The sequence below is a fragment of the Ips typographus genome, linkage group LG6 (genome assembly GCF_016097725.1).
Source record: "Ips typographus isolate SLU linkage group LG6, UJ_Ityp_2.0, whole genome shotgun sequence".
NCBI lineage: Eukaryota > Metazoa > Arthropoda > Insecta > Coleoptera > Curculionidae > Ips > Ips typographus.
The window spans coordinates 1,382,483-1,401,967 of NC_138427.1; the positions used below are offsets into that span (position 1 = coordinate 1,382,483).

At 35.2% G+C, this 19,485-nt stretch overlaps 1 protein-coding gene across 3 annotated transcripts in view; it reads right to left on the reverse strand.

The window, feature by feature from the left end:
* The window catches only part of zfh1 (Zn finger homeodomain 1), a 200,471-nt gene that overhangs the window by 50,820 nt on the left and 130,166 nt on the right, over positions 1–19,485 (reverse strand). For all 3 annotated transcript variants that reach the window (XM_081982135.1, XM_081982136.1, XM_081982137.1), the window contains exon 2: positions 17,578–17,895. In XM_081982135.1, the coding sequence (XP_081838261.1) occupies positions 17,578–17,895 (318 nt within the window). The remainder of the gene's footprint in view (positions 1–17,577; positions 17,896–19,485) is intronic.

Below are 19,485 nucleotides of genomic sequence, written 5' to 3' on the forward strand. Positions count from 1 at the left end.
AAAGCGGTAAAAACCATCTTTTAAAGTGATTTAACACAAATATTCACTTTCATAGCACCTTGTATAAACAGTGACAACGACATGTTATGATGGATGTCGCCCATATGTTTCTACGGAAATGCATAAAAACAGGGAGTGTTGAAATGAACTTTTCATAACTAGTTACATAAAGTAAAACGTTTTGTCACTCTAATCAGTTTTGAAAAGTGTCACTTTATATGCCAAAATTAGAAAAAAATACTTTCTTATGGCACTTTTTTGAGATATTGGTGGTATACGGTTAACAGAGCGTAACTATGTTAAGAAAATAATGGTTACTCTTTTGAACATTTATTATTATAAACTTTTTGTTTTTTTCTAGTTTTAGTAGGTTATTTTTATTTAAATTACTATTTTTGTATAACTTTTTTCTCATTGAAAGGTTTTATTCTGGTTTCAGTAAGTTTTGCAAATGACACATACTCCTTAAGTTGAAAACTAAGCGTCTGAAAGTTGACCTAATAAGATGTTTTTTTTAGGATATTTGTTGTTTTTTTTAAGTTTTTTTGTTAAACATCGATGAATTCGCAATATCTCAAAAATTAAAAAAAACTTGATTTTCTAAAGAGCCCCGTGTATATGGCTCCCTGATTGCGCAACTTTTTTCTAATTTAACCTACTTGGAATTTGTTACGGTTTCGAAGATTCCAATGCAATGCATCCTTGGTCACTCTGTATAGGCAAATAAGGTTCCATTCAAAAAAGTAGAATATCTCAGAAACGGACTAGGTTCCACCCACTTAGAATGGGGTAAACGCGACCACAACTGACAAAGATGTTAATTGTTTTTTGAACATCTTTTATACGTTCAATAGTGTTGCGGTTAGCTCAAGGTGAAAAAGCTTATCAAGGCAAACATTTTGAGCTTTTAACAGACACTGAAACCTCAAAAATAGCGGAGATAAGAAATTTTAGTTTTGATGCAATTTCCAAAAAGAATTTCTCGAAAACTGTTTTCAGTTAAGTGAAGTTTCCAAAATAGGATTAGACTAGGACTAGGATTTTAAGTAGTTTGCAAATACTAAATACACATCTTTGACCGTTCAGTAGGGAATTTTTTAACTATTGCAATGTTGGTTGGCAATAAAGTAAAAAATTCCACGTAATACTGAACAAACCATCTTGATTTGTATTTCCCCCATTTCAGAATGGGTGGGCAAACCTCGATTCTCTAAGGGGGAGACGAAATAGTTTAATCCCTGTACCTCTCGTAATTACCGAGGAATTTGGAAAGACCAGAAAGCATTTAAGTGCGACAGAAAATGGAAAGGTGGAAAAGCGAGTTGCGGCTCACCGTGTCACGAACCCACGCTCCTAGCAGGAAATCTGGACGGCTGCAGGATAATGATTTCTCCCCGTTCCAGACAATTAACGAGGGTTAAAAGGGGATTCAATTGTACCGACTTAACAGGTGCGGCTCGACTGACCAGACGAAATTAAACATGTCGACGGAATCATTATTAAATTACGTCCCTGATTTCGTGCATTAATATACTTTGAGTAGGGGCCAAAGGGCTCGAAATTGCCCAGTTAGGATTGATGGTCGAAATCAGATTTAACCGGATACCTTTTCTTAATTAAAATTGCTGCAGATTTCCTCTTGTGACCCAACATCTTGGCGGGCAGTATATTCAGAATAAAAGCCCAAAGTTTGGGTAATAAATCCACTATTAAGCTTGTATACCTATTTAATTAAGTAGAACAGCAAAAACGAAACGGCGACCAGAGAGGCTTTTAGTCTAAATCAATACAAGATGTCCTGTCCCTATTCTCCAGGCGTATATCTTAGCAGGACAGTGCCAGTCCAGCTAAAATTTATGTCTTTCGTAGAAAACAAACAAAACAGGTATAAACAGATACGTGGTGTCCTAAAAAAGAACTTTTAATTTGAAAAATCACTTTATACAACGTTTAAGAAATTTCATAAAATTGAAGGTAACCAAAATGATTTCACAAACTACTTCTTATAGAAACATCAATGGACAGTTCAGCAAGAATATCAGTGTAAATATTTTTTTACTACGTTTCTAAACACCACGTATACAAAAATTTGAATAAACAAACCGACTTTGTTCAGTTTGTACGCTCTTCTCATATCGTATACTCAATCAGTAAGTATAAAGCGTATGTATGTTCACCAGTCATGAATTATTACAGGATAATATGAATCCTTCATCGTAGGATGATTTACTAAGTCGAAATATATCATGTTGTTTTTGCGACAGGACAAATACATTGTTTTGCTACTTAACGGAAATGTCCGATTTCCATAAAGTTTTGAGTAAAACAATGTAAAATTCTAATTCGGCTAATAAAACCTGAAACTAATATTTTAAGTGGGGAACTTTCTAAACATTCAAGTGACGTTAAATGGTCCGTATGATCTCGTAACCGTCTTAAAATCCACAACTAAAAACCATTAGATAAAAGGAAAACAGCCGGATATACGCTGAACTGCTGAACGTATTTACGTATTATAATCCTCAAAGATAATTAAAAGGCTTTTTAGTTGTGGGGATGTTCAAACCCTCAAGATGAGTTTACTTAGTATAGTATCATTGGTGGTATACTTTTTAACCATGAAAACTTAGGGTATTTGCATAAACGTTTCCAGGGACGGAATGCAAAGATATGTTACATGGTCTTCCAGAAAGCTAAAAAAAAACATATTATCATCCTATCTAAATTTTTTAGCCAGTGGAAAAAACGTCAGCCCTAATGGACCGTATCATTTCTCATAGTAGCATCGTTTCATTTGACAGACAACTGGGTATTTAAAACCCGTCAGAGTAAAAAAAGGAAAAAAGCTTTCGAACGTGAAAATAAAGAAAAGATATTAATCTTTTAAAAGGGGGAATATTTACCAGCGATGTAATGAGGTGCGGTCAGCTTAATGGATTCACGAAGAAATCAGTCGGACATAATTTTAGCTAAATCAGAGGCGTGCTTTTGCCAATCGACCAATCAAACCCAAAATGTATGTATCGGAAATGTAAATCTACAACCGGACTAGACGTCACACAAACCCATTGGCCATCACTAAATCAAATCTTTTTCCCATCCAGATTCGTCGATCGTAAACAAGCCAAATCAACTGTTAAGCCGAAAAGCTGCAAAACATCACCAAATTAAATCCGAAAAGGCTTTATTAAACTATTCATAGTTGAGTTAGTAATTAATTCAGTACCGAACATCAAATGAATATATCTTGTCAAATGTCCGCATAAACATACGCTCAACAGTATTTTGCCTCGGTTTTATATCTGTTTGTCCCTGTTGGTTTAATTATCGTCAAATTCAAAACGAGCGCGGTATATGATCGCTCTCAAAGCAGAAAATTTATTTGTCATTTCGTAAAAGGAATATTTGTGTGCATGTGTGTGGATTGGTTGTGCTACACCAACGACAAAATTACCAGTCACTAATTAAAAAAATCACCTGCCATGCTTTCGTGTTTTAATATCAAAGTTATAAGGCACACATTTCACTAAAATGTATATAAAATTTTCGTTTGGTTTGTCAAGTCCACATGTGCAGCACTTGCGTAAATTCTTGCATTGTTAGTAGGTAACCACTGTACTGAGATGTACGCAAATGCCGCAACATATTTCTCAAAATGTTACCAAAATTTGTCATTTTTTTTGTTCTTCTTGCCAATTTGTCATTCATTAGTGCAAATTTGGTCGAATATTTACTAAGAAGAAAGAAGGCTTAAATACAACAGACAAGCATATCTATTATTTGACAAAATAATTTCAAGCAAAAATATCAAATAAAGCAAATACTTATAAATAATCAACTTTTTGAATAGATTACATTATTTGTCCCTGTAGACACAAAATTTGTCCACTTGCCCTTCCTTGTTGGTCACCAACAAATTTTGTTTTATTTAGGACACTTTTAAAAATAAATTAATATTATCTTAAGAACCAGTATTTCCATCTCCTCAGATAAATAAAATACGTTAACTGTAACTTAATTCTCGAATAAGTTTTTGTAGTAAAATCGAATAAAAAAGTGCTGTCATTACAGATTTTTACTTGATTGAGACTGCTTTGTCAATTCTTCGGTTTTCTGTTAATGAACACACGAGTACCTTTACATTAATATAGAAACATTTTTTTGTTCCAAAAAAGTTCTGCAACCATTCCTCTGAGTGACTATAGTTTTATGAGTGCAATTTCATAAAGGTGCTGCTGAGAATGTAAAAATTTGTTTTTCAGTATAGGACACTAATAATTATTGTGACCGTTCTCGGAAATAGTGTTGTCCAAAGTCGCAGACAATGATGGTAAGTATCTTTCCCAAAGCATAGAACGATAAGTAACGATAAGTAAGTTCATAAAATATTAGTAAAAAAATTTGGTTTAAATACTGGATAAACAGGAGTGGCAGCCAGATTTCTAAAATTGTATATTCAGTTTTGCATAAGCAAATAGTTATGAGTTTGGTATTATATTTTTCTTAACTGAGCTCCTATTAATTGCAGCAGATTCTATAGACATCATTTGAGAGTCTGAAGATAAAAATAATTCTGGGTTATTCTCTACTTCTTATACCTACTTCATCTAGTTTTGACAGATTACCGATCAAATTCATTGATTTGGAAGTGTTTCCGCACCTTAGAAGTGTAACAATTTGTTTAAAGATGTAAATAGAGTGGTAAAACACAACTCACCACACTATAATTTCTGATTACAAAATATGAAGGAATTAAGATTAAAAAAATAACCGGTTAATTAGTCATAATAATTAATAGACGTGACTTCCAGATTAGCTTTCTGAACTTTTTGTATTTCGTCCAACTTGACTAAATTTAATATTACACGTTATTAGGCTCTAGACTACTCTAGAGTGATTAAAATTTCTGTTTACTACCCCGGTTCCGGACATTCCTGCCATGTTATATTGGCAAACGGGTTTTATGATTTCCAAAACGCAGTCGAACGGAGGTGCGGACAACGCAAATAGAATTATAGCCAATCGCAAATATTTTGTTTGTTCAGCCATTCGCGCACTTTTGATCCGGCCCAACAAAGGTGGCATATTTTGCAAAATTAATTTATTCTGTATTTATATTATATTAAAATTTAATGCGTTTACGACCGTAAATTTTAATGCAGACATCGAAAAACTTGTTTACATTATAATCGGCTATTTTGGACCGTTTCGAAACAGTGAAATTTTGTACAAATACGTATTACGTACGCGTGGAGTGATTAATGTTTTCGGATACGTTAATGTTAAATACACAATGGACTGTCAGTGAGGGTGCTCTGTGCAGTTTTGCGTTAACATGAAAGGTGAAAACGTGGCGTTGAAAAACGCCATCTTTTCAGTCGCGACGCCAAAGGCAACCAAGATGACGCACTGAAAATTGGATGTCACTTGGAGGTGTCACCGATGTTCTGCTGTTTTTACTGCCGCAAGCAACGGCCACACGATGAGATCCAGACAAATCAGCCAGAAACAAATGAGAGCGCGGTTCCGGGATGAAAGGGATTGATGACGTGTACGTCGCAGGTTTTCAGGAACGCTATCAAATTACTTTCTTTTCTTCACCTCCCCTTTACACCACCAACTAAATAAATCGAGATTAATAAGGGTTTTATTCAACCAAGTTCATTGCTTTCCATTTCGGTATCGTTCATCCATAAAAATGAAGAAATACGCCACGAGATGAAAAGTTTTCCACGAAACTAGACAGACAGGTTATCAGGATCAAGTCTATCCAAAGGTTGGAAAATATCCTTTCATCCCCTGAATAGAGAAAAGGAGCGGTGATTCTTACTTTTCGATTCAGAGCACGTTCTTCTAATGCCATCACACATACGTATGCAGGGGAAGGTTGGGCAAATACACCCGACTAAGTACATATGGAATATTTAGTTTTTGTTCTACACTTGTATTTAATAGGAAAAGTACACTTACACTTTTAATCTGAATATCAATCCAAACCAGATTAATCTCAGAACTATGGTTTTTAATGATTTGCGGTTCTAGAAACCGTCTTGCCACCACTTCCCCTAAAATTTCACGTTGAAATAAGAATTTGTTGGTCGCCGTTTCTTTTGTATTTTACACAAGGACAGCGGGGTAATATATCGGTTTTATTTACTTAAGATTTCGTAAGGAGTGCGGATTAACAGTTAGCAGGATACACTTCCAGATTTGGGAGTTAAAGTTAAGTGGTTTTCTTGATTGCGTTTAATACAATGGAAAAGGCCGTAAGGGGAGCACGATAAAGTGCGTTTCCCGCCTGCAGTCCGGAAGCGAATCTGACAATTTATGAAATCAACTTAATGTGATTATACTTTTGGTTAATGCAATTGATATGACAAATGACAGTCAACAAGACATTTATTGGAATTGGAAGACAAGTTTAAATTTTTAGATCACAGTTTTACTGAACTGAGTTTGAAGAAAAAAAGAAAAAGACCAACAATTTTGGTCTAACCTAACCTAACTAGTTTTTTTAATGAAACTTCCTATTATTGGCCTTGAGGCTAGTCTCATCACAGTTTCTTCTCCAGCTTCAAGGACTTAATATAGGCCAGCAGCTGAATCGGTTTTAGAGAGGCAGTTCAGGAGTTTTTTCATCATCCTCACAGAATCTGCAGTTTTTATGTTTTCTTAGGCTTAGCTTTATGTGCCCTCTCAAGCGACAATGTCCTCAGAGGAAATCTGTGATTGAGCGTAAGTTTCTTTTTCTCAATTTTACAAATTCTTTACTCCTTTCCAGTGAGTTACTCCCAGAGCTTGGCTCTTTCGTGTTCCTCGTTCAATTTGAGCTCGTGTTTACAGGTGTAGTCCCCCAAGCCACAGAAGGGTTCGGGTCCTGTAAAAGAAGTCTCGTCCCCTTTCTTAGCCAGAATGTTGGCTTTCTCATTTCCCTCAATTCCTCTGTGTCCTGGAACCCAGAGCAAGGTGACTTGATTATTTCTGCCTAATTCATTGAGTTTGCCATTCCCATACCATTTTAGAGCGGACTATGGTTGCGCTCAGCGCTGTTATGACCGCTTGACTATGGGTCAGAATTGCAATATCCTGCTTAAGATAGCCGTTGTCAATGCTGAACTGAGCGCATTTTTCTATTACGTGAAATTCTACCTCAAAGATACTGGGGTATTTTTCCATTGGCCAAGTATTTGGTTTATGGGCCAAACACTCCTGCTCCCGTTCCCTTGTGTGTCTTGGATCTATCCGCATTCCATTTAATGGTGTGTTCGCACAGACGGTAAGTAACAGATTCATTAGTCTACTCTCTCTTGTTTCTTAACTTAGTGAATAACGTAGTTAACGTAGTTGCTTCTTGATAGAGATGTCCAAGCTCTCCTACTTACCATCATTCCTCTTCCAAGTCCGTTCTTAGCTATTATAAACAAAGCTACCTCAGCGGCCCCCAAGGCTTCTGTTATGCATAGGCATGCCAGTGTTTGTACTTTGCTAAAGGTATGTCTAGCAGTACCTTGTTTTAATGTACCAAGCAGCCGTCCCATACGTTATAATGGATCTAATCATGGTGGTATACATCCATTTCAGAATACTTACTGAGTTACAATCCCAGGACTTTTCTGTCAGGTTTCTACACACCATTAAGTCTCTTGTGGTTTTACTGACAGTTTCCGGAATGTTCTGTTCTAAAGAAGTTTATGATCTAGTGTTATTCCTAGTCTTTGTCTTTGCTTTCGTGGTCGACAATTTAGTTGCCCACTAGAAGCAAAAGAAAACTTTCTCCATGTGTGACTATAACTGTACACATTAGATATTACCAATATTAATTGCTTTTTGCTTATAAAAAACGTGGTGTTTCAGTATTGATTTGGTTTCGTTAGGGAGAAATGTTATTTTTGAAGTTTCAGCAGTATTTTCACCTCAATATTGGAAATTGATTAATTGAAAACGTCACGTAAGACAGGCTTTTAAAAATAAAATTTCCGCGCTTTTCGGTTGGAGTGTTTTTTAAAAACATCGATCGCTACTTTGGATGTTATCGAGGAAAACAGGTGGACGAGACCGAATTTCCAGGGTTGAGAGCGCTAAAACCTAATGAAGTTTTGGCAAGCACAACTTGTTTACAACATATTACGAGGAGGAAAATTTACAAAACCTAAAAGCACCGAAAAAGTTCTGCTTAGTTAGTGACACGGTCCGACGTTGTCGGAGCTTTTAAACTTTTGTTGCGACCGCAAGAAATTAGTCCTTTATATGTTAAAGAATAATTTAATTTGTCCTGGTGGCTCGTCCATCATGTCTCGTTTAAAAACTCTGCGGAGTCGGCATTATTTATTGTGGAACGCCCTAAATTGCTAGGATACACCGGTAATATATCCATGTCCAAAACTTCTAGTCTAAAAATACAAATTGCTCAATTTATTCATAACTTTACAAAGCAATAAAGAACAATTTTTAATTTTGTTTAACACTGGCATTTATTTACAACATAGTAAACTACCGAAACTAATTTCTTTTTTTTTTCTTCACGGCTATTAGCAATAAATACTTCATTGAACTTGTTAGTAGTTGTTTACATTTACGTTCTCTTAAGTGCTTGTCATTTCTTGAAATGTATATGTTTTGTGCCCTGATTCTAACCAACCGAAATTGGTCAGTCGATGAATCATAATAGGCACCAACTAAATTGAAGTCTGCTATTTTTCACACCAACCAATTAAAATAATGTCTTGGTTAGACAAATAAAGTCTGAGTGAGTTATTTTAAAGTCCAAAAAATCAGTCACATTAAAAGAATCAAATTTTGGTATCGCTAAACTAACAATGTGTAGAAAATAAGCTACTTGATAGGGATACAGCCGGTCAAAAGTGTGTTCCAAGTTTGAACAGTGAACAGGACGATATTCCAAACTTTCCATTAATCAAGCCAGAGCTATTTCTAATTATGTACGTTGTTTGAACTAATAATTACAGAACACGGAGCCCTCTCTATATATGTGAAAATGATCCGATGGCAATATTAAAATTCGCGGTTATGTCCAACCCACATCGCCATGTTCTGGCAAAGCCAGGCTAATCAGCACGTTTTCAAACGCACCGGCCATGTCATTGCCCATTAGAATCATGTTATTCCGATGCCTATAATGCCCAAATGTATATTATCCGTATTATATAGGTGCTCGTGTCATGTTCGACGGTTATTATACTGTTCTAGTTCATTTAAGGACTCATTTGTATGGACCGCGTCGATATTAACGTTAAATCCCAAACTAATTTCGAGCACGTTTGATCACGACCGAAAACTATTTCCACGCGAAATATAGCTCTCCTGATAAATTTCATTTTTATAGTAGTAGTTGGCATACCAACCGTAAAAGTCTGAAAAGAAAAAAAATGCCTCGTGCGGCGTTTTAAAAAGCGTAGAAAACCGTGTTTCCAACAAACTTTGTTCCATAGAGTGGCAAACATGGAAGAAAAACAGCGGAAACTTAAACGACAATGCACTGTTGAGTGGTTAACAAGATTGGTCCGTTATTAAGATAGCAATCAGTTTTATTTCCTGCCATAAAGACTGAATGAAATACATACACTTTCCTTTTTCTAGATCCGGATGGGAGAGAGAAAGGTTCAGTGAGAGGGAGGACGATGATTAAGGGGACTTCATGCACTTCATTTTATTTTTTAAATCAACCTGAGTTTTAGAACGAAAAAAGTTGATACGACACTTCACAGAGAAACTGACGGTTCTAACACATTCATTCAAAATTTTTTGTGTTACGCCTCTGCTCAAATTACCGTTCCAAAAAAGTAATTCCACAACAAAGAGGAAATGTTATTAAATCTCAGAGAAAATAAAACCCTTGTGTTTTTTCAGAGTGTATTACTTTAGATATGACACGATTATGCGTGAGAGGAGATATTCGCGATTGCGGTTCCTCCAATTTGATGATTGCCATCGGGACGAGGAGCGGAAACGCATATTTGCCCTTTTCCATTAATAACTGAATTTGGGGGTCGCCAAAACGTAGGATTTTATGCAAAAGGCCATGTTTGCGTAAACTTTCAATTAACTAATCCGGTGGGGCACGGGTTGTTGACTGAGAGGAAAAATCAGAAAATATTCGCAAGGGTATTATGCAAATCGCTTTGTCAGACTGTGTTTGTGCTACTTTTATAGACGGTTTAGGTAGGATTTAATAAAGAAGTCTTGCATTCCTTAAGTGTTTAATTCTGTAAGTGAATAATCAAAATAATTTATTAAACATCTAACAGTGGTAACACCCTGTTTAATGAATTTTACATTATGGACGCCACTGTTAAAACAATCCCATAACCACTTCATTCGCAGTTTGAGTCGCAAGTCTGTAAAGTAAGTTTAAATCTGTTGGACAAACATGGACACACCTAAATCTATAGCCATCTGCTCACGAATGGGATTATCGAAGTAGAATCTGAACCAACTTGTTCCGAATTTAATGTTTGAATGTTGGTTAACACTTTCTACTCGGTCCGAATTAAAAGGAAATTCTCATTGTGGGAATTGCACGGACTGTTCCGGATAAGGAGTCAACCGACCGGAAGTGCCTGATGCTTGAAATTTGCCTCATGGAATTATACACATTCACTAAACTTATATCCAAAGTTAACCAAACTAGAAAAAAGCACTGTCATTACAAACTTGTTGCATTAAAGGGTAACGTCAATTTCCAAAGTGAGGAACTTTAATTAAAAAAAACTGCGGAATGAGGGAAAGGAAACGGTTTTTCTAAAATCGGAAACTTAATTGAATGTAATGGTCGAAGTATAAAATGAAATTCCAATTATGTCGGTAACAGTTAAGATTTCCGTCGCTTTTAACGTCCCTTTTTGGTGGCAACTACGAGAACGTTCTTTTAAAAGTGAGAAGTTTTTAAAGTTTAATCGTTTCTTTAATAGACACTTAGTAGTAAACTAAAATATTCAGTGTGCCCCAAATTGTATACAATGAACAGGTCCATAAGTGACGTGGTTCGAGTGACAGTCGTTAGAAAGTGAGACAAACAAAATGTCGTGCATAATTGTTTTCTCAAAAAACACCAATGTTTTCGGATTATTAAAAAAAATTAGATTATAAAGTGAAACAGTGTTTAAGTTCTTTCGAGTCACAGAGGACGCTACATGCACTATGGCGCTATATATTTTAAATTTTATAATTTTTGTAAAGAAAAAAGTAGTTAAAACAAAGCTCAGTATATGCAATATTAATACATGTTACATCTGAAAGGTCAATGTATAATTTTCTACAAAACTAATATAGTTTTAGGTCAGCAAGTTGGTGCAAGACACAAGACCTCAACAAAGATTACAATAATTAAATAATAACACATCTCTAAACAGGACGTTCTTAGTGGCTGTTTTCTGAGCCCTACCTTAGAGTTGCAGAAATCTCTTTTTCCTTCTCTAATGCCTCAAATTGATGTCAGAATGCTTCTTGGATGTTTTGGAATTGTTAAAAACATCTGAATGCTGCTTTTACTGTTTTCCGGTTGTCAAAATTGTTTCTTCGAGTCATTTTAGTATTTCTTGAGTGTCAAACTAAGGCCAGAATGTCTTTAATTAGTCAAAAATGTTGTCTGAAACTTTTGAATGGTCAAAACCAATACTAGAAACCTATTTACTGTCTTTATAGTATCAAATTGAGGCCAGAAAACCAGTCCCTGTCTTTGAATAGTCAAAAATGCTTTCAAAAGTGTGTAGAATGACAAAACAAATGCAGAAAGCTCTTTTTCTTCTCTAACGCATCAAATTGATGTCATAATGGTTTTTTGATGTCTTGGAATTGTCGAATTACATCTGAATGCTTTTTTGACTGTTTTCCGGTTGTCAAAATTGTTTCTTCTAGTCATTTTAGTATTTCTTGAGTGTCAAACTAAGGCCAGAATTAGTCAAAAATGTTTTCTGAAACGTTAGAAACCTGTTTGCTGTCAGAGCTGCAGAAAGCTCTTTGTTCTTCATATTCATATATTCTGATCGTTTATGTAAATATGAATTTCTGCAAGGAAGGACCGACTTCCTTCGAGACTTTGGTGCATCCTCCAGCTAATTGGTAATCTCGTGTAGAAGTTAGACTGACCAGCAACCGTACGGTCCGTATAATTAATGGAGAGAGATTGCTTGACCAGTCCAAGTTTGGTTTAGCTAATTCCCAATGAATATTTGATTAGATTTTACTGGCAACGTATTGGTTGAAGAAAATTGGAACATAAACCGAACTATTTCCCTTTTCTAAAAATGTCGTCGGTAACTTCAATACGGCCCATAAATTTCGCATATTTCACATATATACAGTCTCGTAAATATCCAGTGATGTGTTTGGCCCGGTGCAGTACGTTTTAATAATAAAATCTCCGTGGTTTACGACTTTCATACAGAGAAATTTTCAAGTCTTAATAACTAAATTTCCGTTTAACTTTCAACGAAAAAGGCGTTCCTAATTTAAAAATCTCAGAGTGAAAAGCTTTTTTCGTTTCCTTTATTCAATCTCGGGAACGAATATCTTTCCGGACTTGCTGAGACAACAAAATTTCAAGTAAACCTCGAAGACTGCCATTTCCTCGTCTCCGTATGTCTCGAACCCGAGAAATACTTTCTCAATTATGACTTCTGCAACGACACCTTTTCGTTATCTTTGGCCGTTGGCGAGGATTCGTTCCTGGAACGACCGCTGCAGGTCCAAACTTCTGGATAACGGCGAAACGGTTACGGTTATCGTCCGTGTTATAGTTTTCCTTGAGGAAAGGTGCTTCATAAACTCGCCTTCAATTTATCCCACCGAAAACTGACGTTATCGTTACAACCGAAGGCCTGAAGAAAAGACTTTACTGACCGTTTTGATGGCCCATGCGTATGTTTTTCGATGACTTTGCATTCCCTGGAGGAGGTTTAACTTTTACTAGTTTCCAGCCCGCAGACACTAAGAAAATTGAGAATCAGCTTCGGCCAACAACATTTCATTACCGCTGTTAAACTGGGATATTCATTAATTTTCTGATGTTGTTGCATATAATAGAGTTTGCTCTCCACTTCTAGCAAACCGTAGCTGAATTTTAAATGATACCAGGGCCCTTTATCCCATGTTTGTCAATATTATGATTGGTGAGTGGTTTTAGCACTTTCTATTATGGATACGCAATGAGGAGAAATCGCGTATTCTCTGTTGGACAGGAACGGATTTGTTGGGTTACCCTTTAATCCTTATTTTCTTGAATACTTTACCCATAACAAAAATCAGCTGTTTAACCTTGTGACTGGCCATTTTTTATTGTTGCTACTAAAACTTCTTTAAATGTCAAAGCAGTTAAATGTGACACTAAACAAAAAATCAATAAAAGTCAATCAAACGCCTTAAGAAGTATCACGTTTTTAGTGACAGTAAACTTGAATTTCAGTACGTTTTTAAGATTTTGCATTATTGTTGGACAAGTGGTCCCACAATTTGTTCTTAATATCTTGCTGGTTTTGTCTGTTCCTAAATAAACGGCCATTTTCAGCTTTGATTCATTCAAACCTGATCACAAGAAGTTCCAAGATCCAGGACACAGTTTTAAGAAAAACATTGTAGATTAGTTTGGTACCCTGACAGATTTAATTTTTTAAATTGCTGTACTTTTGGCAATCATGATTTTGTACTAATTTGACTCCATTTTGTTGCAAATTAATTTGTTTTCTACAGATGAATTTACTATTCTAGCGGTTCAATGCATATTGCCAGTCACAGTGCAAAAAGGGATAGTAGAAAAAAACAACAAACAAACAAAAACAAATTATTGTGGAATAAAATACTAAACAACCTTGAATTATTCCCCCTATTCTTTCCTACTTGTTACCTTTTCCTATTTTTCTCAGTTTTTTTGTTATACTGTTTTTCCACCAATTTCTTGACCAAGAATTATTTCGATGCCGTCTCTGTACAAAATTTTAACGGGATGAAGGTATGTTTACACGCTCTTCGCAAAAGTACACGCATCAGTTTCTGAATCGAATCAGTCAAATAGTGTAGCACAAGCTTTAATTGTAAAGTCTACCTCGATAAAAGCTTTCAATTTCGCGGAATAATGTTTATCTTTTCATTCTCCCCATATCATCATTCCTTCATTTTCGTTTGACAAAATAGTAAGTTCGTTGGGATTAGCACTGTTTTTTTGAGAATTAGTTTCCCTTGCGAATTTTTCGCTTTGCTGAATTTTCTGTAAGTTCTAAATCGCAATTAGTGACTCTTCGAGTAGGTGCAGTTTTTAATCCGTAATTCGGCTATTATAAACACAACATTAATTATCAATTTCGGTCGTGGCAGCTGAATTCCGGCACGGCGCCCAAAGTCCTCTATTGTTTTCGGAGCTGGAGCATTTTTAATTGAGATTATTGCGCCATCTTTATTCAAATGAACGTTTCTCTTTTACAATGTTCCCCATTAAAAGTGCGCATAATTACATGAACAACACGATAGAATCGTCTACGAAATTAGTCGTTAGTGGTGCACTAATTGCGTTTCATCTTAATCTCTTTCTAACCCCATCATTACTTTGTGTATTGTAAAATTAATTTTTCTATGGTCGTTGTCAGTCATCAAGAGTCACTATAACACCCTTTATAAGAATTTTTCTGCAAAATTTTTACCACAGACTTAAAGAGAACCTTTTGTGGCTTCAATCATCATAATTGAATAAATTAGTTGGCTATTACGACACCCTCTTAGAGGTGCCTTAATTAAAGTCGTCCCCTTAAATACGAAAAATGACACTTTAATTTTTCCTGAACCCTTTTGAAACAGAGATTGTCTCATTTTTCTGCAGGTCAGTACTAATTTAAAATTGTCAGAATTAAGAAAACCAAATTAGAAAGTAAACAATTTGGAGAGTTCGGTTCTGGTTTTCTCCAGTGGCAAATAAGACGATCATAGATCACAAATCTGCATTACCGTCTTTACCGAAGTTCGGGACGGTTTCTCAGAGCAAGCAGAGTTTGAAAACGTTAATTAAACTTAATTAAAAGAAGTGAGCCCCGAGATTTAGGTACCAGCAGGATGCAGTTTAGCCAGGATAATCTTTTGGCAAATTAATTGCCATTGTGAAAGTGTACAGTAGCTTTTTAAGAAATGAGCCAAATCATTTTGGCTCCTACTATTTTTTTTTAACATTATATACAACACAGGGTGATCCAAGATTGTTTCAAACTTGACCCAACGCAACGGTCTGAGAGGCAGTGTTGCCAAATCAAAATCAGTCAAAAATGACGATGGATCGAAAAATAAATAATTTATATAAGAAAGACAAATTTTATTTTACATTATTATACAGGGTTTTTTTAAATATTATGAAAAATTTTAATCATCCAGTTTGCTATATAAATCATTCTTAAAAAAAAATACAGATTTTAATTTTTTCACAAATTTGTTTCAATTTTATTATCTTATTTGTGAGATATCACGTGGTTTTAGAGGATAATTTAGCTAGCCAGTCACGTGACAACTGTCAAAATAACTGTCATAAAACTCAGAAACACGTTTTGTACCAAATACTGGAAGAAAACTTTAGTAAAACCATTTTTGCAACTTTTGAGCACAGTTTGACGGTTTTGACGTTAGTGACAATTGTCACGTGATTTTAGAACACTACTTAGCTAGACGATCACGTGAAAATTGTCAAAGTAATTGTCATAAATCTCAAAACACGTATCGTTTCGAAAACTGTAGGAAAACTGAGTTAAACTCTAATTCCTGCAAATTATAGGCAAATCTTGACACGGAGTAAGAAAAATTACTGTTTAAAGCACATTTTTGGAATCCTCATTAAATTTCCTATCCAATAACTTGAAAATATGGTATAGTCAGAAAGAAAAGTGGTGTCAAAGTCTGAACTGCCAGAAACACAGTTTGACAGGATAGTCAAGAACAAAAGCGCTGCTAAAAGCCACTTGGAGTAATAAAATGACAGTTTTAAGCACATTTTTAGAATCCTCATTAAATTTCCCATACAATAACTTTAAAATGAGACGACAAAATATGGTACAATCAGGGAGAAAAGTGGTTTCAAACTTTGAACTGCCAGAAACACAGTTTGAAAGGACAGTTGTGGACCAAATCGCTGTTAATATTCACATGGAGTAAGAAAATGACTGTTTTAAGCACATTTTTGGAATCCTTATTAAATTTCCTATCCAATAACTTAAAAAGAAGACTACAAAAATTGGTACAGTCAGGGAGAAAAGGGGTGGCAACATTTGAACTGTCAGCGCGTTTTTTAGGATCATGTCAACTTATTTTTGCTGGAATAGTGAATTATTGACACACTGGACCCCTCTGTATACAACATAATCATAGGTATATAAAACATAAACATATAGGTATAAAGACGAGTCAACGAAGTTGAAAATAACTAATTTTAATAATAATTTTTTGTGTGGTGAGCCAGAAGACCCAATTAGCAAAGAAAAAATATATAAATTTACGAGGTCGGTTATCTATACAGGGTGATTCCAAAGTTGGGGCTTTCCTTTCACCTGCACACCCTGTATCTTCGTTAATGTTCATATTTCGAAAAAGCGTCAAACGAAAAAAAAACTTATTTATTAAAGTGAAGGAAAAACTTTGGAATCACCCTATATGATAACATTAGGATGTAATTTGACCGAAAAAACAGCCTACCTGAAACCGCCTATCTGCGGCAAACACTCGCATATTGACCGATAAAGGCGCAATTTATTATAAAAGATAAAAAATCCCCCGGGGTCCGTTTGTTTATAATCTGCCAGCGGCAATTTTTATCTCCCCTTGGAAGTCTGGCTATTATTTTTTCACCTCTGGCCCAGTAAGGGTCAAGGTTGCCAACCAAGGGCTTATCTCGAACGCGCTGTCCTCCTTCTATTAGGACACTAAATCAAACCGATCCAGATAAACGGTGGGTCCTGTTTTTGGTTTTTTTCGGCTCCAAGCGATTATTTTAATACAGGTATAGAAAATGTATCATGTGGAAAACCATTTTTATGGGGCTACTAAAAAGACATTTTTTTATATGAATTTTTAAGTTTCAGAAACATGCTGTTAGACAATTAATAGCTCGAGACAAACCAAAGCCAACACGTTTCATTGGGGATTTGATTAACAAAATCAAAACTCCGAAACACAGACATAGACGCATAATCCAGCAGACTTCAATCGAGCTTTAACACAAACGATCACTTGTTGAAGCGTTAATATTTCAAGCTTCTGCTAATTGCGCTACGATAGCGATACATTTCGCTAGAAGCGTGCATGGATAATAAATGGCTATAAAGTGGCCGGCCATTGTCCGTAATAACTAGCACTCTCTCGTCGAAACACAATTTAATTTACGAGGGTCCACCTCATCTTTTGCGAAAACTGATTACCCTTACACTGACCGTCCGCCATTACGGTGTCCAGTGTCTTGTGACGACACTGGTAATTGTTTCCTGGACGAAGGTTATATTGTACCCTCGAGAGGTAATTAGGGCATAATTATTATCGCTTCCCTTGCTGGGCTTGCCTTCCCTTTCACCCGATATAAAGAACCCATAGTGTTAAGCTTACCTTTATACTGAGTGTCCAAATATTCGATATTCCGACAAATATTTTTTCTTCTGTTTTCCTCTTCACCGCCTTCCGATTCCGCTTCAGAGAAGTCAACGTAGTTTATCACTAAATTGGACGGAGATCGAGTGTCACAATCACTCTGACTGTCATCATCATCGTCATTGAGGATTTTCGCACTATTATTGTTATTATTATTGTTAAAAGGAACGTCCGTTTCTGATTTGTCTTCACTAATTTCATTGTGGCTATTAACAAAATCGGCCACTGAGTTTGACTCGGAAGTGGCGGCTGCGCTCATTACCATTACTGCTTCAACTGTAATAAAAAACAATAGTTTAGTTGAAATATTTAACAAAACATGTTGGTGGAGTTTAGGTTTCATCATATTTTTTCATTAAATTTTTAATTTTTAGAAAAGAAAAATTCTTTCGTGCGTGTCATTCATGTCATTCATATTGGGAATAGATATAGTTGGAATTTTAGACGTAATTTTCAGCATCTTTTTTTTCGCATATAAAACATGTGAAATGTTCTAAAGCTGGTCGTTGGTTTTGTGATTTTATGTGTATTTTGAGCAAAGTATTAACCAGAGTTTGAAGCTGTAGTAACACTATCTCGTTTCGTCAGAATAAGTTAAAATGAGATAAGAGACACTGTAAATATTCTAGAAACATTCACGTCAAAATTCATCTTTTGTCTAATCAAAAACATTATCGGGTTTACCTAAGTTTTTCAAGTCGTATTAATAAAATCAATTTTGATTATTAAGTTTATTATTACGACTATGTGACAGTACAGCTGAAAGAAGTCACACTCTAAAGCACACTCAGCTTAAGCTTTGCTTAAAACACGACAGTGCAACTGTACTATTACTGTACTGTTACTTTAACGTAAAGTTATAAAATGTCATGTTAGAAGTGTCAATTGTTGAAGTTACAGCAAGTCACAATAATCGTATAGAAAAAGATTGCTGGAAAGAAATAAAGTTAAGAGAGCTGAGACAATAAAAATACTGATTGATAAAAAATCATTGAAAAGGAAAAGGAAAAAAGACGCAAAAAGAAATTCAAATGTAAAAAAAAATAAAGAAAAAAGCTCGAATCTCATTAAAGTAAAAATGTTCAACTAATAGAAAAGAAGAAAACAATGCAAAGTATGAAAGGAAAATGTTTACAAAGGTTGCTAAAGAAACCCTTCAGAGTAGGTATAACTGCTACAGAGATATAGTGAGGAATGATTAAATAATCATAATAAAACTATAAAAAATACTATTAAAGCAATATCAAAAGAAGAACAAATGTATAAAGAAGCAAAAAAAATTGAACGGAGGAAAGTGAGAAAGCGCAAAAACTGCAAAACAGACTATAGAATGCTAGAGAAAAAGACAAGGAGCAGAGAAAGAATTACTGATGTCGCATAACCCAGAAAAAAGTGTTTTCAGAAATTGGAAGGAAAGAAAATAAAATTATTACAAAAAGACAAAAAGTGAAAAATGTTGATTTTTTATTTTAAAAATTAGGTTGAGTTTTATAAAGTCAAACTGTTTCTACCGATATATTGTCTACTTTTAGCACATTTTGTAAATTGTTATGGATTATAACTTTCCAATTTTTCTCTGCCTATTAGCTTTGTTGCCTATACTAACTTTATTTGCTTAATATAGTAAAACTCATTTGAAGTATTAAATGTTAATAACGAAAAAAACAGCATCTGGCAACGTCGCATACTTCACAGAAGTTTCGTCAAATGTTATTGAATGTTTCTTCAGTTATGAGGTTAAAGCATAGTTGCCGTCCTTTTCCTTTGTTTGTTTTCTACAAGAGGTGCGTACGCAAAAAAAGTAGGTTTTTCAGTTATTTCAAATCTTCTTCTCCATGTACCATATCTATGTCGGAGGTTGGCTAT